The following is a 24,651-nucleotide window of genomic DNA, read 5'->3' on the forward strand; positions in this document are numbered from 1 at the left end:
GTCTATCAGTGCATTCATTAAGGGGTTGACACTGACTTGATGGCATTGATAAATCATGATTTATATGAAAGAGAAGGCAAATCAAAAAAGAAAAAAAAACACTAATCTACAAGCTATCTCACAGCATTTCACCTTTACTAGGTAGAATCATCTTCAAATAAATCCATTTTACCAGCCCGTAAAATATTAACTAATAATGGTCAAAATGAGAAAATAAATGCTTTTGCATGACACGCAAAGTCTGAACTGGTAGAAACCAGGATTAAAGTACTTGAGCAATTCTGGTATGTTGGGGAGCAATTGTGCCCAACGGTTAGCCAAGTTAGCTACTTTTGCCATGGTCACACAGGATATCCTCCTGTGCTCTGCTTTCTTTTTTGCCTGCCACCTGTAATAATAAAAAAAATTCTACCTGACTATGGATAAATTTATATAGGCAGTTTCTGCAAACTTTTATTAATCAGTGACTCAATTACCTGAATATAAAGAAAATTACATAAATATTGAATAATTGTATCATGGAGAATGTATACAAAGATAATCATGCGATTATAGCATCGCTACATATATTTGCAAGAGTCAGTCTGATGCAGTAGTTAAGGCATCAGGCTACAGTTCTAGTTCTATTTTAGGCATCAAATTAACTGTCTGTCAGCCCTAAGAAAGAGGCAGAGGCAAACCACTTCCAAGAAAACTGCAGGGACTTGTCCAGTCAGTTGCCAGATGTCATCTCTGACTAAAAGGGTCCAGATTATACATACATTTGCAGATGCAACAGCCAAAACAAATGGGTGAAACTCACTAGTAGGCAAAAAAGGAGCAAAAATCCCTTTTGTTTTTGTTCTTGTGTAGGACATTTTACATTTAAAATAAAATCGCTGCTGACCTTAGGAATTTTCACTTCCAAGTGTGCACAAAATAAGGAACTAAAGTTTTGGGATATTATATTATCTAAGAACAAACACTGGATACAAAGTGTAAGCTGAGATGTTGCACTCAAGGTTTGATCAACATGCTATTCTTTTAAACAACTTAATAGGTTAAACAAGCAAGACTACTGACTAAATTTACCCATCACTAAAGAAGATTTGTTTCAAGGATACTAAAGCTGGGATGCAAAAAGTCTGAAAGATCATGAGATAATACCGTAGGAAAGAGATGGAGAAAAATCTTATTCTTTGCTGCCCTCTAGAAGTCATTTATATGTTTGCAACCTATACCTGATAGCTTTAGTTTATATAATAAAGTACCCTTGGCTGAATTTGTCTAATATGCCATGTAATAAATCATGATTTCAAATGGCAGTGGTGATGGAAATTATACAACATGCTAAATCAAAAAAACAGCAAACCACATTATGCACTACATGAACCTGTTAAAAAGGTAAAGGTAAATGTTCCCCTGCACATGCGTGCTAGTCGTTTCCAGATCTAGGGGCCGGTGCTCATCTCCGTTTCAAAGCCGAAGAGCCAGCGCTTGTCCGAGGGCGTCTCCATGGTCATGTGGCCGGCATGACTAGACGCCAAAGGTGCATGGAACGCTGTTACCTTCCCACCGTAGTGGTCCCTATTTTTCTACTTGCCTTTTTACGTGCTTTCGAACTGCTAGGTTGGCAGAAGCTGGGACGAGTAACAGGCGCTCACTCTGTTACGCGGCACTCGGGATTCGACCCGCCAAACTGCCGACCTTCTGATCGACAAGCTCAGCGTCCTAACCCACTGAGCCACCGCGTCCCTTTTATGAACCTATTATCTTTCAGTTTATAAGAAAATGTTTAGTTTGGTCAACAGAGATCATTCATATTTACCACATACTGTTTGAAAAAGTATGTCAACAAACTGAACACCAGCTATGGTATCAAAGCTGGAAGAGTAGCTCCATGCTTGCAGGTCCACACACGAAAGTTTGCCTGAAAAAAAACCCACAACTCCCTGTTCCCCCCCCCAAACACACACAGCTGTAACCAGCAACTGCCATTTCATCAAGTGGCAGCAGCTGAAGGAAATAAGGTAGGAAATAGGTCCAGTCCATTACTCCTGTCAGATTTCTTATTTTCTTGAATTATAAGTAGCTGCCTATTACTTAAGAATCAAGACTTAATTTTAAGAGGTGGTGCTCAAGCTTGAGATTTTTTTTCACCTTTCAGTCCCATTCTCTCTGTTGTTGTTTTTTGAAACACTACCTCATTTGGAATGTTCAACCAGTGTGTTAAGCCATTGTTTGTTTAATTGTAGCTTACTCAATGAAACACGGTTCAGTTCATACAACATATTATTTATTTATTTATTTATTTTTATGCCGCCCTATCTCCCAAAGGACTCAGGGCGGCTTACAACAATAAAAAACAGCAGTACAAAAATTAAAAAACGAATTAAATAACAGCCCCAAAATAAATTAACTACAGTTAAAAATTAAAACATATTTAAAAACCCATCATCAATCCAGGTCAGCCTGATGGAAGAGAAAGGTTTTGAGGTCGCGGCGAAAGGACCGGAGGTCCGGGCCCATCCGAAGCTCAAGGGGAAGCTGGTTCCAAAGGGCTGGTGCTCCCACAGAGAAGGCTCTCCCCCTGGGGGTCGCCAGCCGACATTGTCTGGCCGACGGCACCCTGAGGAGGCCCTCTCTGTGTGAGCGCACTGGGCGATGGGAAGTCGTCCCCGGTAGCAGACAGTCCTGCAAGTATCCCGGGCCTAAGCCATGTAGGGCTTTAAAGGTAAGTACCAGCACCTTAGGTCTACTGAAGTCTGAAGTTTTTTCAATTAATAGAAAAATAGCAATACAGTATATATTGTGAATGCAACAATGAAGTGCATTAGTTGCCCTCAGAACACTGGTGGGTAACATGGGTTCCTCAAATGCAGCTAAAACATAATTCCCAACAGCATCTCTCAAGATGGCCGATGGTGAGGGATATTGTGATCTATAGTTCTCCAGATGTTTTAGAAAAGAATTTGACTTTGGAAGCCAGTAGCCTAAATGATGGTTTGGACTATTTAATAAACCATTTAACCACTCTCTAGCTTAAGCAAGCATTTCAGGGGCTCAGAATGGAACAGTATGCCGACAATACAAGTAAAGGCAACCTTCCATTCTTCATGTTGCCAGAGATAGTCTGGGAGTTGTGATACCAGTACATCCAGAGGGCAACAGGTTGAAGAAGATTAAGTTAAAGCAGTATCACTTCCAGTTTCCCAAGATGTAACTCTTCTTACATGTTCCTTGCCAGGTGAAACCGCTTTTCTGCCTTCCTTCCTTCCTTCCTTCCTGCAGATGGCTGGGACTCAAGAGCCGTTTTAGTGCAGCTTCAGACAAAGGACTCTTTGTGAAATTGCCAGTTAAGATGTTTAGACTTAAATGGCACAAAGAGACTTATCATGCCAAACTGGATGGGAAGTATAGTTGAGACCTTTGCACAGCCTTATTTGCCTGATTGTGTAGGCCAGTGTTTTTCAATCTGGCACCTTTAGACTTCAACTCCCAGAATTCTGCAGCCAGCTGATGTCCTCACATCTTAACTATCATCAAGGCTGAAAAACACTAGTATAGCTGATTTAAAACTGTTGAAGAAAAAATAAGAAAAAATTATTTCAAAAACTTTTTCTTTGAATTTTTGCAAGTTTGCCAGTATAATGATTAAGACTGTGATTAAGACTGTCCAGCATAGAGAGACAATTGAGGTAACAGGTTCTTGCTTGCCCTATAGCTGACTCCTTTGGGGACAGATGCTATCCCCTCATGAGAGTTCACGCTCCTTATTCAGGGTTTACATTGCTCATTTAGGAGACCACAGCTTGATTTTGCACTTAAGAAAGACTGCTGCTCCCAGTTAGACACAGAGGTTTCTGCAAGGCTCTTATAGGTGTCACTAGAAACCAATGTATAATGCAAATAACATTTGCTTTTTAATCAATGCAAGTTGGCTGCTCATCCTCTTTTTCCCCTACCCTACCCCACCCCAGCCACCCTTTATCTTTGGACACTTTTTAAAAAATGACTCAGGCATGCATATACAACCATTGAGGTCAGTAAACACAGCCTACATACTGTAGAAGTCGGCCATGCCTGAGAAAACAAGCAGGCTTTGGTGGAACATATAGAGGGCAATGTCAGCACTGGATGGTCTGAAATGTGTGCTCTGCTGTGAGGAAAAAGGACTCTTTTTGACACATTTGAAATTGCAGAAAGGGTTGGAGATCTTGCCATTGTAGATTAGAGAGAACAAACTACCTGGCTATAGGTTGCCCAGATGCCTGTCCAAGGTGAAAAAAGAAAGACATTTGAGTGCTCTCTGCTGACTGCATTGTTTAATATATGAGATGGTAGGGATGAATTCCTTTTTGCCTTCTGCTGCAAGGAATGGGAAACAAGTAGAAATATAGATACACATTTGATGTGAGCATAGTTTTGGCTCGCAATACACCAGGCATTATATAGCCACTGTCAGAATGCCCTTCTCATAAAGCAAAATGAAATGAATGCAAGTGGCTGTTCTTAATTTATCCTCAATGTGTGTTAGTGCTCGGTCCAACGTTCTAAGGCAAAATGCTTAAAAGAATACAAGTGAAGAATGCTAGCCTGTTTTTCATTCTTCCTACCGTACTTGTCCCAGAGAATAGAGAAACTGCGAATCATGAGGCAGAATGTCCAAAGGCATTCCAAATTATTCCAAATGTCCAAAAATGGTTGACAGAAATATCAGAAATGATTTATTTGCTTTGAGAAAGGCAATATTCTTTACTAATCAAAGGATGGAGCAATATGTGTTACAGTGGCACGATTCTGCCCCATTTATCAACCAACCAAACAACCCACAAGCCCGCCCACCCACTAATCTATTCCCATTTATAAAATCTCATTCATTTTTTTCTAAGTCGAATGCTTTCCTCTCCATTTACTTACTGAAAATTGGTGGCAACAGAATAGGGAGCTGGAACACAGAAAACATAGAAGGAGTCATGCAGGTTTAGTAAGCTCTACAAATCTAGGCATGGCTATTCAAAAATAAGCCAGGGTGTCTTATAGCAGGGCTTTTCAACCTTTTCGCCCATTGTACCACTTTTAGGATATGGCAACATCTGAGTACCACCAGTCGCCTAGCAAGGTGTCAAAAACTTGACCAAAAAAAAAAAAAGGAAAAAAGTGATGAAGTACAGGTAGTGCTCGACTTACAACAGTTCGCTTAGTGACTGTTTGAAGTTACAATGGCAATGAAAAAAGTGCCCCCCAAAGCCACTGCCGAGCAAGACATCTGCCTGCCCGCCTGGCAGCGCTCTTCCTCCTGTCCGAGGTTTTCATTGTTGTGAGCATTTCTGTTGAGGATTGGCAGTGGGAGTGGGGTGGAGGGTGTTTGGTTTTTATTCCCCCCCTCTCTGCTGGGTGGTTGCAGCAGGTTTTGGTCACTTCACATGACCCTGGGACATGTGAATCAGTTGCCAAGCATCTGAATGTAAATCACAAGACCCTAGATATGCTGCAACATTCCAGCTGATCGGCCCATCTTCTGGGCACAGCAGAAGCGCCAGGATCAGTGCCGAGCTCCAGCTGGAGCCTGGTGCTGAGCCTGGTGCTTCTGCTGAGCCCTGACAGCCCTGCAGCTCCATCCACCTCTTGCTCAGTGCTGCCACCGGTTCAGCTCATTCTCCTCCCCCGCTACCACTTTTCTAGGATGGTCGCATACCACCTGCCAGGTGTCAATGTACCACAGGTGGTACCTGTACCACTGGTTGAAAAGCCTTGTCTTATAGCACTACAGAATTGTTTGAATTATTGCCTTAAAACACAAACCTATAATATGCCTAAGCACCATTTTTTTTCCATAATGTAGCTGAATTTTCACATATAAAGGACAAAGTTACCAAAAAATTAAAATATATTAAAAAGCAATAGTTTTAACTGCTTTCTGTGTGGCACAATATGTATCAACACAACTTTCATATGTAAAGCATCATGTGCTCATATTCAAAAAATTCAGCTGCAGCCTGAAAAAAGCAGCAAAAAGAAAAACATAGTTCCTGTTTGGGAAAAATGTCATTATCAGCTAGTTGTTTCTTAAATAATAGTCCACAAATAAGGCTTAATAGTGGTATAACTTTGAAATACATTGTATTTTACAATACGCAAAAGTTGAAATGGCCAAAAGTCTTGCATTAAATTACTCAAGGAGGAAAAAACCCCAAATTGCATTAAGACAGGTGTGTGAAGTGTGTCACTTGTTTGACAATGAAATAGCCACACTGATATGATGTAATACCTATACAGATCTTCCTCATTATGTCTCCCACTTGTCTCAAGGACTCCTTTTGCAAATATTTATTAGTGCATAAACTCTGTAGCTCGTGTTTCTTGTTATGAGTATTTCGACCAAATTGTTATTATATTTGTTCAGTTACAGGCACAATATTTTTCCCTCTGAGTATACTGGGTATCTGGAGTTAAAAACCACATTAGTCATTACTATCCTGACAATACTTTATTGTAGCACAGATTACAACATTTTTTCAAAACATGGATATTTCATCAAAAAAGGATATTTTTTCACATAAATGGCTTTTGTGTCAAAAAAAACCCCTTAAAAGCATTTAAGCAATATATCTTGAAGCTGTTCTCCCTTTTACAGTTTAAAACAAAAATGAATACATTAGCTTCATAAGTTTTTTTCAAACACAAACAATATATTTAGCAGAAAATTTTACTCTTTATACCATTTAAACATTTGGCAAAACAATTCTTTAAAATAGTGCAATGTTTGTATGTCTCAGTTTTATGGATATCTTCCTCCACACTATGAAACAATAGCCAGACTCATTTGGACTAATGAAAATGAAGTAGGTACAGTCCACCAAGAATATGTGTGCAATTTATACTAAATTAAACAGAAGCACCATTAACATTAACAACATACCTTTGTTGCAGATCTTTTTTCATTTTGAATGGGCATACCAATTTATATAGCAGAAAGCATTCCTATGGGTCAGTTTTATGTGCTGCTCTTGAACAACAACCAAAGGCATTTGAACACAACTTAGTTAAGGTGGGAGTTGTTCTTGTTATGGAGGAAAGGGGTCAATAAAACCTCAGGTTTCTAAAAGTCATGTAAATCATGGGCAGTAGGGAGCCTCTGTAGATGTGTGAGATTTTGAAACCTATTGTGAGCAGGCTCAGCAAAGTAGATGCAAAGTAGACTTGCTCATGTACAAACAGCCTCTTACAAATATTCATCTATCCAAGATTAAATGGTGATTGTTTAGCACCTTACCTTAGGTATTTGGTTTTTTTCTGGAGAGATGTAAATATTTCCAGAGCATTGGGGCCAGCCAGTCATCATCTCTAAGAATTTGTCTCTGTGGCTGTGTGAGTCCAGAATTACTTCCAGCAATAAAGGTAATGTTAGAGAACTCTGGTGTCTTATTTCTTTCTTTTTAAAAAATAAATGTCAAATGGTATAGTAAGTTTAACAGATATCAGGGGAGAGAGATTGATGAGCACATTGGTAGTTACAGGTATTGTATGCAGTCTACAAAAATGCAAATTAAAATATTATGTTGAAAATGCCACTATGATCAGGAAAAGGCCTTAACTCAGGAGTAGAATGTATCATTTTTGTGCAGAAATCCAAAATTTAATTTCTGAAATGGAGACTCCTCTGCTGGAGACAGTTTTCTACTATAGACACAACAGAACCAGCAAATATATTAAAACTGGGGTCCACCCGTTGTGCTAAATCATAACCTGATTGATTTGGCTTTGGATAACAACAACCTTCACAGTTACGATTTGTTGACCATACTTTATGGCTTAACACAGTGTGTGAACCAGGCTGCTATGACTTATCATTAAAATAAGATATGGGGAATTATGAATTATGTGATTCATATGTAGTTATGAAAACTGCAAGTCTTATCCTTCCCTTTCCACTGATCATGATGGTTCAGAATGTTGGAAACTGCAATCCATAAAATCTGGGAGACTGCAAATTCACCACTTCTGCAAATTCACCATCTCTGCTCTGTATTTTTATTTGGAAGTGAATTCCATTGATAGACTTGGTAAGATTGTGCTGATACAATAACTACATAAAATTATTAATATTTGCTTTAAGGACAGTAAGGATGTTTGTGTGCAACCTCAAAAGAATCTTGAGACAGGAAACTAGTTTGAAAGAAAGTCGGCTAACGTATAATAAAGTAAGGAAGTTGAGGCTAGGTCAGCCACCCCTATAAATTGCTAGCTGGAATGATAAGTATTAGTGTCCATTACATCTGGAGGGCACCAGTTTGGCCTAAGATATGAGAAGTTTTTGAACTGGGTATAAATAATACTTCCCAGGAACATTCTATCCCAGTTTAGAAAGTGGTATTTGAGAAGCATTATTGCCTACAGTCATTCAAATAAAGGCAATGAAAAGACTAATCAAAAATGAGAGAAAAAAGTAAACTATCAGGAGAAGGATTTCAAAACTATGAATGAAAAAATTGAAATTAATGTAAATAAAGTTCAAATAAAGTTCAAAGATTTAATTTGTGCTTGTTGTTGTTAGTTGCGAAGTCGTGTCCGACCCATCGCGACCCTATGGACAATGTTCCTCCAGGCCTTCCTGTCCTCTACCATCTTCTGGAGTCCATCTAAGCTCACGCCTACTGCTTCAATGACTCCATCCAGCCACCTCATTCTCTGTCGTCCCCTTCTTCTCTTGCCCTCAATCTTTCCCAGCATTAGGCTCTTCTCCAGTGAGTCCTTCCTTCTCATTAGGTGGCCAAAGTATTTGAGTTTTAGCTTCAGGATCTGGCCTTCTAAAGAGCAGTCAGGGTTGATCTCCTCTAGGACTGACCGGTTTGATCGCTAGAGACTAAATTATTACTGTAGCATAACTGTATGGTCCTAGGACATGTCCTCAGGACTTTCTTATACTAAAGATATTGTAAGAGCCTACTGCTGACTGCAACAATGACTGTATCACTGCACAGTGAAAGAAGATGAAAATAAATGTATTATGGCGAGAAGGAATTATATATATATATATATATATATATATATATATATATATATATATATATATATATATATATATATATATATATATATATATATATATATATATATATATATATATATATATATATATATATATATATATATATATATATATATATATATATATATATATATATATATATATAAATTTTTTGGATTGCTAACAAAGAATTAAAGGGAAACTAATATAGCTATTTCAAACTTATTTGTTCTCATCAGTCAGATATATATATATATATATATATATATATATATATATATATATATATATATATATATATATATATATATATATATATATATATATATATGTATGTATAAATTTTAACTACCAGTTTTTCAGAATAATGCAGGGAGTTAGGAGAGAAATTTACTTACGTCACAGGTATTAGCAAGAGAAGTATGTTATAGTAGTGAAGCAACTAACCCTATTTTGGGCGGGGGAAATCCATTTTCCAAAGACAATAGCTATTGATGCATTTGCTGATGATTCCACTATAATGAATACACTATCCTAAAGAGTATCATAGTTATTTCTAGAAATGACTTGTTTGAGAACACAATATTAGCAGAAAGCAAGAAATTGTTTCAACAATATCTGATCTTTAAGGATGACTTCCAAGTGACTAGACTTTGTTTACCCTAAAGATATATATATTTTCTAACCTTCAAACAGTTGTTATAAGAGTTACCGCCAGGGCAAAGTACATATAACATGCTTTTTCCTAGCTCAATCAGCAGTTGGGGGAGTTCCTGAGGAGTAAAAAGTAATCAAGCTCCTCTGTTGCAAAAATTTTTGCTTAGATAAAATTACCTAATGTTTATATTTTAAAATAAGCTCTCTCATGCCCCACATGACTTTTGTTGGGTAATTTGTCAATCCCAACAAAAATATAATTGTGGCTGGACTAGAAATTGGACCATTTTTCTAAATATAGCACCTGGCCCACAGATATATATGTAAAATCTGTAACTGTTAAAATAATCTGAGCTTTAATGAATACTAGGTATAAAAATAGTGCATATATGAATCTGTTTTCCCAGTTGTTCAGCCTAATGAGGAGGCAATGTGGGGAGAGCAGAGGAATATAAAAGTTTGTTGGGACAGTTAGAAGTCAGAAGGTTTTTTTCCCCTCTGTACTTAGCAGTCAAATCCTTGGAACTGCTCTCCAGTCACTGCCCTCAAATTCAAGAAGAGGGAAACCATTATTCTAAGTGTAATTCTGCATTTTAATGAAAGCATCCTCCACAATCTGCTGTATTTGTGATTTGTAGGAAAAGGCATCTGACATGTCAAAAGTCAATAGCACTAAATTACTTAGAGGTAAGCAAGCATCTTGCAACAAGGCAAACTGAAAAAGCTGGAAGTGGGTTGTAGGCCTACCCAAAAAATGGGGCTCCAGAGCATTCAGGCAGGGGTGGGCTGCACTGCATCAAAGGCTCAAAAAAAAAGAAGAAAAAAGCAATGCTCCCAGAGTGAATGCCTCTTTTACACAGAATGCTGCACACAGGCATGTACCCTGGAAGCGTAAGTTAAACGCAGGCACAAGCATACTGTTTATCTCGGAAGAAGCAAAGAATAGAAATAAAGACATTAAATGACAAGGTTTTGAATAAGGCTTACTCTCCATAGCTCAGTCGCTTCTTGTCCCAGATACCAAAAGGCCTCTAGACAAGAAGGGCAGTGTATTACATCCTGGGAGGAGGAGGAGGAGGAGGAGGAGGAGGAGGAGGAGGAGGAGGAGGAAAGAGAAGGGTTCCCAGCATAAATGAAATGATAGCTTGGCAGAAGGAGACGGTGTGCAGAAGCGGAAAGCCTGAGGCAAGCTTCTCAGAAGAGCAGATGGAAAATCAAGCAATACACTCTACTGCCTTCCCCACATGGGTGAGGGGAGAAACAGTACCCACTGTCCCTTTGGTACCTTACCCTCTCAGCCAGAGGTTCCCCACAGGGTGAAGAAACCCATTCTTACAGCAGCTACAAACTCCCTCAGGGAAGTGCTTCTAATATTTCACAGTTGCCTCATGGTCTCTCCAGGGAAGGAGCAGGATCAAGACTGATTATGGGAGATCCACTGGCTGTCAATGGGGCGCCTCAGCAACTCCTCCACATGTCTTGCCACATCCATTGAATCATCCAAGTCAAAGTCTCCTTCTGGATCCAGCACTGAGTCAGGACTGAGAAAGAGAGAAAAACTCTGAATTTCAAAAAAGCTGTTTCTGAAATCTATTTCGGAGAACTTTCTCAAGAGGCTGTTTGGAAGACATTCTAACGATCTGGCTTTAGAAAAATATGCAGTCCTCTCAAATTCATTCATTCCCCCCCCCTCCAGTTTAGGGAGGGGAGGGCTATGACTTTTCCTAATTCTTTACATTTTTAAAATCTTTATAGACGTGATTTCTTACATTTTCATCTTTGTTCTTACTAGGGAAATACTGAAAAATGGGATATCCAACTCCACAGGTAAGGTGAAATTTAAACATTGCCCATAGGGTTAAGGTAACATGCTTTATTTGCAACAGAAGCAAGTGGTAAAAGCCTGAATTGAATGCATTTACTATTTTAGACTGTGGTAAGTGGGTATAGGATCACTTTATAAAGATGTCACCTTTTGCATTAAAAAGAAATCTCTGTGTAAATTAAAAAAAAATATTTCAATAGGAAATGATAAGGTATAGTGCAGAATCTTTGTTGATTGAAGGAGTGCAAAAGGATTTGTGTAGCATGCTGAAGGACACACTCCCCAAAACAGGAAACATATGGGGAAGGCACTGCAAGAGTAAATGGTTTTCTTAAGAACCTGTAAAGCTTAAGGTACATTATTATCATTCCCCAAGTGGCAAAATATCCTCTTCATAGGGCTCAAATTTAAGCTCCATACATTCTGGGGAAACTCTGGGGATCATAAGCAAGATGTTGGTGTGCCACAGTTCTTGTGCCTCTTCATTTTCTCCCGGTTTATTATTTTTTCTTCCTGTATAGGGACAGCATTCAAAAATAGAACACCCACTATACAAGCTCTTTCCATGAGTGGCAGTAACCAATTGGAGATTTGAGGAGTTGGCCAAATTAGCTTTGCAATGTTTGCCACTGTGGTGTCCAGGAACATTTCCCATGCCATGTCCTTCTCATAAATCACACTATTGTCCTCCAAATAGCTGTTTAGTGGCAATTTAAATGAGGTGGTTTAGGAAAACCCTCACCAGTGGTGTCCCCAGACACCCCAGACATCAAAATGCCTCCTTAAGTAACACCAGCTGCCTGCAATTAGTGCAGGTTCGCATCCCACCAGGCTCAAGGTTGACTCAGCCTTCCATCCTTCCGAGGTAGGTAAAATGAGGACCCAGATTGTTGGGGGCAATTAAGCTGACTTTGTAATAATGCCGCTTGGGGGGGGCTGAAAGCCCTAATAAGCAGGCATATACATAGAATGAAGGCTATTGCTAAGCACATTGATTTGTGCTTCTTAGAGTGTAAGCCGCCCTGAGTCTTCAGAGAAGGGCGGGATATAAATGGGATTTTAAAAAAAATGATGCAAGCAGCACTTCAGTTCAGATATAGTCCTTTTTCTGAGTGCATCAAGAAAGGAGTGGCACCCAGCACGATGCTCTGAGACTTCTTTTATTATTCCAGTGAAAGCTGCAAGAGCCCAAGGACACTACTGTCTCTTCTCAAATACCATTTTTCTTATTAAGAATATTAATATTAATTAATTTTCTTAATATTATTCTTATTTTTATATACTCCGTTCCCCATCCAGGGGGCTGATGAACTCCTCAGCTTCTTCTAACCTCAGTTAACTGGGCAGTGATATGACAGCAACCTCTTTCTTAAAGCAGATGGAGGAACATGCAAACAGAATATTTATGTTGCAAGATTAGTATGTTTTCAGCTATAAAATTCAAGACACTACAATAGCAGAAAACTTTCAGTGTCAAAGGTCTTGCCTCACTTACTTTTGTGTGTACATGTTGTAGTGAGGAGCAGGAGGGCAAACAGCCGGTGATGATGCTTGTTCCATGTAGGAAGTCCCAACACCAATAGAGTCTCCTGATGAGGCAGCAAACCTATGACAGACGGAGCAGAAACAGAGAAAGATTTTTGCCTGACACCAATGGATTCCTCAGTGATAAGAAGAACATAAACTATTTGGGGATGATTTTATGGAAAGCAGGAATACACATTTCAGATTCCTTCCTTGAAATAAATATCCACAATTGTCCTGGTATGAAAAGAATCAGAAAGCAGAGACATAACTGCACAGAGAACCCAAACTATTTTTTTTAGAAAGTGCAATCAACAAGCTACAACACCTTAATATCAACTTTTTCTCATTCCTATCTTTGCACTGAAGCTAGCAAAATGGATATTCAATTCATGTTGCTTGCTTCTAGTTTTTAAAATTATAAATCCTGTTGGGAGATGGAATAACTAAACCTGAACATGGGGTGCTAGCACAATTATTGCACTCCTAGCTGAAAAGATAACTCTGAAAAGAGAGCTGGGGGAAAAAGAATTGCAATTGAAAGTAAATAGCTACCACTTCTTCCTTATTTTTCCCTCCCTTTAAAAAAATCAAAATGCATTTTTTCAACCCACAGTACTTACTCTGGTACAACTTGCTTAATCTGTGGCTTTACGTATCCATCTATAGCCTTTGCTGCAAAACCAAGGAGATGGTGTGTGTGAAAGAGAAGCATATAGACACTATATAAGACAAAACTTTACCTAGGAATCCCTTTCGGAAATAGTAGTAGAGCATGCTGAAACTCTTCCCAGAGAGGAAAGAATAAATTTGGTTGGTTTGTTTTGTTGGTACAATATTCATTCTGAAAGTTACACCCTTCCCTTTCCTTGTGGATCTGCAAATCTTTTCTTGAGAAAAATCCATGTTGAAGATTTGCATATAAGTATATTTTGAAACTGCTCAAGATAAATAAGTAAATTGAAACACATTTTATTCTTCTCAACTATTCAAACTGTAAAAACAGTCACTGACATGGACATTAAGGGAACCTTTCCTTCCTCAGCAAAGAACAAAAACTATCTGTTTTACTTTAATTGTCTTTATCACTATCTCCGTCTTTTAGAAAAATATGCAGTTCCAATGTAGCTGTACCACTTTCTTTCTTTGCACTAGCATTTACCTCTCTTTTTAATAGTGCATTTTTTAACATTTTCTGACAATATTTTTAACATTTCCTGTAATACCAAGGGTGTTTCTAAAATTATATATATCATTGTAATACAGTTTACATGGCCAAAGGAAAAAGGATTTGAAATTGTCTAGGTTCCTCTGCTGGGGATGAAAGTATTATGTATATATGTATCCATTAGAAAAGGTAATGGTCAGAAAAAAATTAGGCACTTTCCTGCAAATACCTGAAGTGATTGGCATATAATATTTGGAGAAAACATCTTCCTTGGGTCTGTCAGGATACACATAAGTGAGATATGGGAGATCACCAAGGCGGTCTGCCAGGGAGCGGATGGAGAAGTCACGGGTGGTGAAAGGCATTAAGTTCCAGAACATTCTCTCAGCTGCAAAAAAAACCCAGATCATAATCAGATAAAAGAATATATGCTCAATATGCAGAAACTACCCTGCAGACTTTAAAGGTATTTCTATGGATTGCAGGAAATACAGGATATTCTTACGATACAGCAGGAGAGGCCAAGAATTCCAGCAACAATGGGTAACAACTGTGTACTGTTTATGCCACCTCTGTTTAGAAAGGTTCTGATCTAATGTTCTCATGGTGATCAAAATAGGTATTAATGTTGTTGAAAAAGAACTTACCATTTTCAAACTTCCAGGCAACTGTAATCCCTCCAATTTCAGAGTCACTGAATCTCAAGAGGAAAGTTCCATCTGGTTTGCTGATTAGCAAATCATGTGCTTGCTGCTTGTTGATAAAACCTAGAATAGCCCTAGAGAGGCGGAAGTGATAAGAGAGAAATCAGCCAGCAAAGTATCTAGACAGGGAAAAATAAGTTGAAGGGGAATAGGGAATAGGACTTTTACCCATCATTCCAGTGAGGCTTCAGATGTTTTTTCAGGACTTCCATCACTCCATCAAACCACTGCCAGAATGTATAATTTCGCCCTGGAAGATTCTCCTAGTTAAATGAAAAGAAAGAAAAATATGGATCTGGAATCTTTCTATGGTTGTTGGAGGTCTTTATATTTTCTCTGATCCTGTATAAATATATTAGAGCAGGGGTGTCAAACTCAATTTCATTGAGGGCCGCATCAGCATTGCGGTTGCCCTCAGGGGGCCGGGTGGGTATGGCCAGGGTGGGCGTGGCCTACTGGGTGGGCGTGGCTAGAGTGCGTATGGCCTACTGGGTGGGCATGGCCAGCTCTACATCATTCGCATCAAGGGTGCCTATGAGGGCCTGGGCAGGAGTGGGACAGATCTGAAGGTCTCTGGCAGAAGGAGGGTCTCTGGGCCAGGGCCAAGGCAGTGGGGGCTGTTCCCTCACTGTTTCCAGGATGGCTTCGCGGGCCACATGAAACCACTTCGCGGGCCAGATCTGGCCCCCGAGCCTTGTGTTTGACATGTCTGTATTAGAGAAAGAACAGATTTATAGCAAAATACACAGGCAATTGTATTCATCAGAAACATAATACACATTCTTTTAAGGCTAAGTGACTCCAAACTGATGGAACAGTAGTTGGGAAAAAATGGATCTGAATGATTAACTATGGGAGATTTTTATTTTATTTTTATTATATATCTCTGCATTGTTGAGTGATTCTCAATTTTTAAAAGGAATTCAATTAGTTGCCTGTACAGTTGATTTAAGTTGTACAAAATTCATGCATGTAGTAAACTTTGTTTTATATACAGTCCTCAAATATATTTCTGCTGATGCAAGAAGACAGTTCATATGGTGATATTATGAGACAGTGTTTAAACTATTTCCAGAAGGATTTTGATGTATGTCTAATGAAATAATAAACTGAAGTTGTTCTGTAAGGAGCAAAAGTTCACATACTACACAAACATGTAGCTTTAGATCATTTTTCTCAATAAATAAATGAACATTTTTTATTAAAATATATTTTTAAATCATGTATTTAACTGGATTTTCTTTATCTAGTTTTAATACGTGTGGAGTATAGATTGTGTTTTAGGCCACATTTATGCAGAAATATTGAAAGTTCAAAAAGTCTCACAAACGTTTAAGCATCATTTTTTATGTTTCTTTTCACCTGATTGTAGGCATCTTTTATTTTGTTACATTTTGTGCAACTTTTGTATTATCTGTAAACCCTAATCTGTTCTCCCCTCAGTGTCACTTAGCAAATGAATTAATTCTGAGTCTGTTTTGAAAACAAGCAACCTCCAAGTTTAATGGGAGCCTATTTAATATGAAGAATGAGCTCTAAAAATTAGGAGTTCAGAATTTACTGTCTGATTAATACATTTTAGTCTATATTATGCAAGAAATAACTCAGTATTCCTGAGCTGTTATCAAAGTTAATATATATGAATTTATTCTTTTGGTTTTTAACCTTGTCAAAAAAGATTTCCTCTCTCTTCACAGTTGCATGAATGAACTCTTCTAGCATACTTAGGATTATCATTAAGCTTAATAGTAAAACTGTTTTATTGTTCTCCTCCTTTCTGTGAGGTAAATTAATGTTATTCCCTTTTGCAAGGTCAAGGACTGAGATGAAGAGATTACCAAAGAGCGGACTTCCAGGTGGCAAGGCTCCGTCGATGGCGGTCATTTTTGACCATCAGCCCCGTTGTTCCATTCAAATTGCAAAAACAGCGATAATCAGCTGTTTCACGGTTTGGGAACCCCCCCTTTGGGAGAAGGGGGGGGTGAGCATTCAGGTAGAGGTAGAGCTCCCCTAGATCCCCAGGATGATTAGTCTGGGGAACGAAGGGCGAGAGCTCCCTCGGAGCCTGAATTCAACTCCGGACTCGGGGACTCCTCTGTTTTAAGGCTTTAAAACAGAGCAGGACGCTGCAACCATCCCTGCATTCAATATTGAACTTTGGATTACTCGGACGCAGGCAGAGCTGAGCAGGAGAATGCTGAAACTGCAAGTACAAGATCTTTAACTTTGGGGAGTTATTTTTTTCTTCTCCAAAGCTTAATCTAAAAGAAAGGGGAGGAAGATGGCGCCGGAATGAATTTTTAAAAGCTGTAAAAGACTCTTTTAAAAACATTTGAAGCTGGTACAAAAGAGATTTACAAGATTCGGAGACTTAAAAGGAAAGCAACAAAGTTGTAACCTGGGTTTTTAAGTTGATCTGTGATTTTTTAAGGACTGGGTGAAAAAGTGAAAGTGAGAAACGAAAGTTAATGAGTGTTAAAATGGCTTCCAAACCACCTAGAACTCCTGTTTCCAGAAGTGCGGGGGCATCACCAGCTCAACAACAATCTATATTTCAGACCTTGATGTCATCCCCCACACCACCCTCATCAATATTAACATTAAAAGACTTACAAGAGGCATTAAAACTTCAATCTGAGCAAATTGCGGAGCTCATTAGTGAGAAAAATAAGGAAATAAGAAAGGATATTTTACTGGCATTCCAGGGGCTGGCAGTTTGAATTGAGCATTTGGATGAACGTGTGGAAGAAATTAACCAAAATAATTTGATATTGGAAGCTAAAATATGTGAAGTTGAGAATAAAATGGATAAGATTGATGATGAAGTGGTAATGATACAATATAGAGACATGGAGTTTGCTTTGAAGATAAGAGGTCTGAAAGAAAACCCACAAGAAAATTTGGAAGAGACATTTGCAAAGGCCGTGGCACCCATATTGGGTTGGCAAGCTGAAGATTTTATAAGGGAAATAGATAGAATATTTCATGTCAACTCTTGGATTGCCAGGCAAAGAAAACTACCAAGAGATGTGGTTGTTTATTTTACAAAGAGAACGATTAGAAATGAGATTATTCAAGCTTTTTATAATAACAGATTTAAAGTGGCTGATCAAGAGGTCCTAATTTTGAAAGAAATTCCATCAAGAATTTTAAGAAAAAGGAAAGAGTTTGGTTTCTTGGTAGATGAATTAAAAAAACGACAGATCCAGTTCAGATGGGAGATACCAACTGGGATGGTGGTGAACTATACAGGTACAAGATATCATCTTAATACAGTTCTGAAGGCAAGAGATTTTTATTGTAATGTACTGAAAGTAGATTCACCGCCACTCCCAGAATTCAAAAGAGGAAAGGAAGAAGGAGCGCGACAGCTTCAGATGGAAGGAATACAGTATGGTGAAGAAATAACCTCGCTGATTGTAAAAGAAGCACAGCAAACTTTGGAAACTGCGCAGCCCCTGGTACTATTAGAAGAGCCAAAGGATCAAATAATGACACGGGCTGCAACCAGACGAAAGGAATGACAACAAGAACAACAGAAACAGTATTCTAAAATCACAGCTCAAAAATCTACTAATACTGAACCAGTGGGAGGAGTGAGACCAAAGAGGTAGGTGTTTATGGATCTGCGAGATATGCTTCAAAAGCTTCAAGCTGCAAAAGAGGGCGACAAAGTTTAATAGAAGGGAAGAAAATACTTTTAATTGGAATATATGCACCTAATCAACAGCAAGGAGAATTTTGCAAATTTCTACACAATAAAATAACTCAATGGGATTATAAATTGTGTATTTTGATGGGAGATTGGAATGGAGTTTTGGGCATACAGTATTTCAAATCATGTTAGAGTGCCCAAATCTTTTTTATTAGATTATAGTTAACATTTTTCGTAGAATTTTATTTAAAATTATGTTAGTGATACAATTCTAGGTTTAGATATAGTTAGATACTTACAAGAACTGATTACTCCTATATTTATATAAGAGCAAAGGGATCTTTGGACTAAATTTGTTGGAATTCGTAGAAGATATTTAAGAATAAGATAAGGTTTTCTTTGCAGTTATTACAGATTGTATTGTTGAATTTAATAGCGGCAGCAAGACTTTGGGTATCGTAATATTGGAAGAAGGAGGATCTGCCTACTATAGAAGAGTGGACTTTAAAAGTTTCGAACTTAGTAGAAATGGTAAAAATTTCAGTATATTTGAAAGGTTAATCGCAGCAAAGACACATTTCGGAATGGAGAAGATGGATTGATTACATTCTGAATAAATATGGGACTAAAAAGTTTTATTTAGCATATGAATGAGTATTAGAATTTAATAAGATGTATTATTGTTTAGTTATGCTTAAGAGGAGTTAAAGTGTGATAGGATTTAAAGTGTATTTATAGATAATTAGCATATTCTAGCTCAGGGGTGTCAAACTCAATTTCATTGAGGGCCGCATCAGCATTGCGGTTGCCCTCAGGGGGCCGGGTGGGTATGGCCAGGGTGGGCGTGGCCTACTGGATGGGTGTGGCTAGAGTGTGTATGGCCTACTGGGTGGGTGTGGCCAGCTCTACATCGTTCGCATCAAGGGTGCCTATGGGGGCCCAGGTAGGAGTGGGACAGATCTGAGGGTCTCTGGCAGAAGGAGGGTCTCTGGGCCAGGGCCAAGGCAGTGGGGGCCGTTCCCTCACTGTTTCCAGGATGGCTTCGCAGGCCACATGAAACCACTTCGCGGGCCGGATCCAGCCCCCGGGCCTTGTGTTTGACATGTCTGTTCTAGCTCAAGCTTGTTAGATGCAATACCCTGTATTCAGCTCTGGGAAGTCGGGGGGGGGGGGTAGAGGGGGAGGGAAGGGTGTGTTTTATGGGGAGGGGGGAAGTTGAGGGGGAGAGGGAGGGATGGGTAGGTTTTATGGGGAGGCAGGGGCAATTTATGTTAAAATCTACTGTAAAACCTTTCAATAAAAAAAAGAGAGAGATTACCAAAGAGCCTAAGAGAAAGCAAGAAACTGAACGCCAACAGTTAGGTTTTTCTTCTCTTTATAAGAACAAAACTTTTCCTGTACTTATAAAGAAAAGGTTCTCAGTAAGACCACCAACAGACTAAGTTCTTTTAGTGAGCTGATGGTTTAGTGATTTTAAAGACAGAGTTGTTCTTTTGAAAAAGGCATGAAATAAATCTGCATTCACATGACTTAGCTATTTATTGTATCAGCTGCAGGTGTAGTTCCAAGACAGTTCAGGATTACGATTACAAACTGAATTGTCCTTTTTTTAATCTCAAAAGCAGACTGAGCAGCACAGAGAAAAAGAGAACACACGACAGAGATGCAGGTGGGAAATGAAAAAAAAAACTGGGGAGAAAGTTATGGGGATGGAAAGGCCTGCAGGCCAAACTACTTCCCACAAAGTGGTTTTCTGGAAAATCTGATTGTTAATTGGTTTCTTATTTACCCTGTTGAACTGAGCCCAGGAGACAGTCATATTGTTATAATCTTCCAGATGATTCATGTTGCTATTGAAGAGCTTTTGGGCAAGAAAGAGGAAGTTCTCTTTGGTGAGTCCACGACTGCTCTGGACTTCAGACTTGAACTTCATGTTGAGAGCCTCGCACAACTGGGACCACATCACTTTGTCTGGCACAGCAAAGGGCACACGTCCTGGCTCTGCAAAAGCGTTGTCCCACAGCACTGTGGCAGTGGCATTATTATCCTGGCTGCCATGCACAATTACCACCACAGGCAGAGATAATGTCTTCACCTGGAATACCAGCTCATTGCCACCTACACTGAAGTGAGACTCAAAAAGAATGGTGAACTTCTCCTCAGTCACTGACTCAGCACCACGACGATCTGAACGCTTGATCCGCTTCAAGGACTGCGGATGGATGAGATAATAGAGGTAGACACAAGAAACAGGAGACAGAGCACAGATTGTCAGAAGTCTACATAACATTCAAGACTAAAAACCTTAAGCATGAACTCAGCTATATACTCAGATCATCCAGGGGAAATTTACTTTGTAATTTTACTTTCCACACCAAGTTATTAAAGGCTAAATCTAGAGTCAATCTTTAGATGTTGGACTACAATAGGTGATGAGGCTTTCTCCCTTAGTTACATTTTCAAGAGGAAAATCAACAGTGGGGTGTGGAGCTGGAAGTAGATAGTGTGAATCAGTGAAGGCATCTCTCACCATGTTGCGGAAATGAGCACTCAGTGTTCCAGTTGCCTGATGATATTCCATAACACAGGAATTGTTCAAGATATCACCGCTGGACTCACTGCCAAAAGAAAGAAATGGCAGCTAGTTGAATGCAAGCCAACACACCATTGGTGATTAGCTATCATCCCACTGAGAATGTTAATTTTGCACCATGGAGATACTGATGATATGGCTCCATCCGGTGGACATTTTAGATTGGTTATCATGGCTTAATAAAATCTGCTTTTCAGAATTCTGAGACATTTATTATAAGCAAATGAATGTATAATGTACACTGAATTACCTAAAACCAAGCAATCACTTTTTGCTCTGTTGCCCTTGTCTTAATCTTTTAGGTAAGCTTAAAAGTTTCCTATAATGTTCACCAAGTTTCTACCTTCTCAGGAGAAAGTTTTCTCCAACCAAATTCTGACAAACTGTGACAAGGATATAAGTAATGAAAGCTGGCTTAATTACAGGTTGTAAGACTGGCAAAGAAGCAATCAAATAAGAAGGCTTAAAGCTTCTAGCCCTGAAAGTTAGGTTGAAATTCAGACTAACTTTCTTGCTTTTAATACTTTAGCATCTTGGATAAACAGTGAAAGTTACTAGATACCTTGCCAACGATTATATTCTTGTTTAAGAATATTAATGGCAAATTTCTATTTATTAATTTATGTTCTTCACATCATCTTTTGACAGCTTTTCTTAGTGCAGCATCCTTCAGAAGTGTTGGGATTGGAAAGCCGCACTTATGGAGGATAGCAAGTAGTAAGAAAGTGGGTTCAGGAGAAATGGACATTGTCCTCCTTTCCTTTGCTTCCTTAGCCTGTACGAAACATACATACTTGCGGGTACTCTCATTCTTGAGTAGAGCTTTGGCTTGCTGCTCACTAATGATGGTGGCCTTTACTTGTGGGGGGTTCATATGAACATTTAACTTTCCTCCAACCAGCAGTCGTACTGTTGCTGCAAACTTAGTCTGAGTCTTTAGCACCTGTGGAGGCTGCTTTTCTATTATGAATGTGCTATAAGGAGAGAAGGGGGGTGGGGGGAGGGGAGAGACCAAGTCAATTGTTACAGAAGGTGAAAGGTTGCAAAAAAGTCCTAGCTTTTGTGACTCAGTATATTCATCTCATCAGCAAAGAAAACAATGGCAAACTACAAACCCCAATGAAGCCAAAAACAACAACCCACATCTATAAACTACAGGTATACCTTGACTTATGACTGGATTTTTGGCCACTAAGTGATATGGCCTTTCAGCAAGTCACCACATGACCAGGCCCAATTTTGCCACCATTTTCACTGAGGTCATTAAGTGAATGAAAGAAAGCCAGCTTCCCCAATTGATTTGACTTGTCAGAAGCTGGCTGAGAAGGTTGTAAATTGCAATTATATGACTGCTAGATACTGCAACTGTCATAAAAAAGAGCCCAAATTGTGATTACATGACTTCAGGTGTGGTTGAATGGTTGTAATTTTGAGGATGAGTCATAGATCACTTTTCTGAGGCCATAACTTTGAACTCTCATTAAAGAAATGGTCCTAAATTAAGGACTAGTTGTACGGAAATATCATAGTAACAACCCACAACTCGCAAAAGAAGTTGGGTAATAACAACACACATCAGACAAGCAAAAAAGCATTGAAATAGCTAGAACTCCAATAGAACCAGAAGTAGAGTACCTATATAACATATTCTAGTGCAATAGATATCTAAGCAACTTCATCAAAGAGCATTTATTCAGATAATCAACCCATCCCTTGAAAAGGAAAACTCTTGCATATCAAAAATATCTCAGTAACTACCCACAAATTATTACACTCCTTTAGCATCACAGGATGCCATAATCCAACAAATTCTATCCAAAATATCCTAAAAAAATCCAATGACCCAACTGTCAAGAAAGATAAAAGAGGGATCATTTACAACACAGACCAAATCAATATTTATTATAGTTTAAGACCAGCATAAGGAGGGTAGGGTACAAGGAATTCAAAAGCATTAAAAAAATACAAAAATAAAATTACATGAAAAGCTAAAAAGTATTTAAAAAAATCTTCAGAAAATCTAAAAAAGTGGTGAACATAAAAAGCAAGGCAAATTAAATTTATCATAATATAAAATACACAATGATGATGGTCTAAGAGCTCATTAAAATTGATTTGTGTCACAGGTCATTTACTGACAAATTTAAGTGCTGCTGTGATAATATTATTTGGAATATTATTGCAAATAACTGTTGAATCCATGATATAATATATATAAGCAACTTCCACCAATTTTAGTAACCAAAACTTTTGTATCTTTGAACAAACAACAATTCATTCTAATAATAAAAGGTCTTTGTAGAAAGCAAGTATATCTAACGACACAATCCTACCTAGTGACTAGAGCAGAAATGATGTCTGTGACGGTGCCATTAACATCTGAGAGCAACTCTTCAATGGGCCCAGGAATAGGCAGCTGCTGGTATAAATGTTCAGCACGGCGTACTTGTTGGCGGTTCTGGCAAATGAACTCAGCCAGTTTTTCACACCTAGGGAAGAAACTCATTATATTCTAGTTGTTCAGAAACTAGATGCTAGAAAGTAGTGCTGCAGAATCTTGTGGCGTCTGAAAGACTAACACATTCATTCTTGAAAGACTAACAACTTTAGAATTAGGAAAAGAAGAGGGAGTATATGTAGGGTTAGTTAGGTCTAGGGAAAGTCGTATGTGATGGGGAGCACAAAAAGCCTTAGGGAAAATGATCCCAACACAATATATATTTCCTAATGATGCCAATCATTATGCTGAATATCTATGAATGTCATTTTAAAAAAACAGACAAAGCTCAAAATGCCTAAAATCACACTATCTGACAGCTATTTCAGATTAGAAATTCAAGAGAAGTATTGGATTATACACAGACTATGGGCTACCTTTTGCAATTTTTTTCACTATCCATCATTGTTATTTATTATTATTTGGGTTCAATTAAGTTAGGATACTGGATCAATTCTACATTAATGTTGTTTTGCATTTCAAGAGATAATCATTTAAAAATAAATGGCCCTGTCAAATTATGTTGTGTAGTAGCCATGTATAGTTGTTAAGTATGGTTTTTAATTTGATTATTTAATTTTGCTTGTGGATTGTTAATGTTATGGATATGCTGCACAATGTAATTGTTGGATCAACCATAAATTTAATTTGAATTAGCACTGAGCCTGAAGATATAAAGAGGAGGCAGGGATGAAGGTTATTTTAAAAAGCATTCCAAATTCAGATTAATAGTAATCTCCTTTTCTGGTTTTTATTTCTGTCAATCTATAGGCCAGGATGCAATCCTGAAAATTCTACAGGAAAGATATCAGGATGTAAGGACTAGTTATAGCAGCTATTTTAAGCTGAATGCAAGCACTCTTATGACATACTATAGGCAGTATAATCTTCTCATAGAAAGGAGTGCAAAATATTTAGCTTATATAGAATGGGATTAGTGAAAATCATTTACAGATACAACTTGCAAGTAGTCCTCATTTAATTATCATTTGTTCAGTGACTGTTTGAAGTTACAATG

The 24,651-nt window shown here is 38.4% G+C and overlaps 1 protein-coding gene across 1 annotated transcript in view; it reads right to left on the bottom strand.

Moving 5' to 3' along the window:
* Positions 1-2,329: 2,329 nt before the first annotated feature.
* LOC308679171 (signal transducer and activator of transcription 5B) overlaps positions 2,330-24,651 on the bottom strand; it is a 55,900-nt gene continuing 33,578 nt past the window's right edge. The window contains exons 8-21 of the mRNA XM_081346509.1: positions 23,470-23,625; positions 21,931-22,110; positions 21,074-21,161; positions 20,333-20,755; positions 15,057-15,151; positions 14,832-14,962; positions 14,414-14,572; positions 13,640-13,691; positions 12,988-13,098; positions 10,958-11,208; positions 7,256-7,414; positions 4,900-4,927; positions 4,228-4,347; positions 2,330-3,557 (exon numbers count right to left, since the gene is read on the bottom strand). Of these exons, the coding sequence (XP_081202635.1) occupies positions 11,082-11,208; positions 12,988-13,098; positions 13,640-13,691; positions 14,414-14,572; positions 14,832-14,962; positions 15,057-15,151; positions 20,333-20,755; positions 21,074-21,161; positions 21,931-22,110; positions 23,470-23,625 (1,522 nt within the window). The 3' untranslated portion in view covers positions 2,330-3,557; positions 4,228-4,347; positions 4,900-4,927; positions 7,256-7,414; positions 10,958-11,081. The remainder of the gene's footprint in view (positions 3,558-4,227; positions 4,348-4,899; positions 4,928-7,255; positions 7,415-10,957; positions 11,209-12,987; positions 13,099-13,639; positions 13,692-14,413; positions 14,573-14,831; positions 14,963-15,056; positions 15,152-20,332; positions 20,756-21,073; positions 21,162-21,930; positions 22,111-23,469; positions 23,626-24,651) is intronic.

Source organism: Vipera berus (genome assembly GCF_964194415.1).
Source record: "Vipera berus genome assembly, chromosome: Z".
NCBI classification, from domain to species: Eukaryota; Metazoa; Chordata; class Lepidosauria; order Squamata; family Viperidae; genus Vipera; species Vipera berus.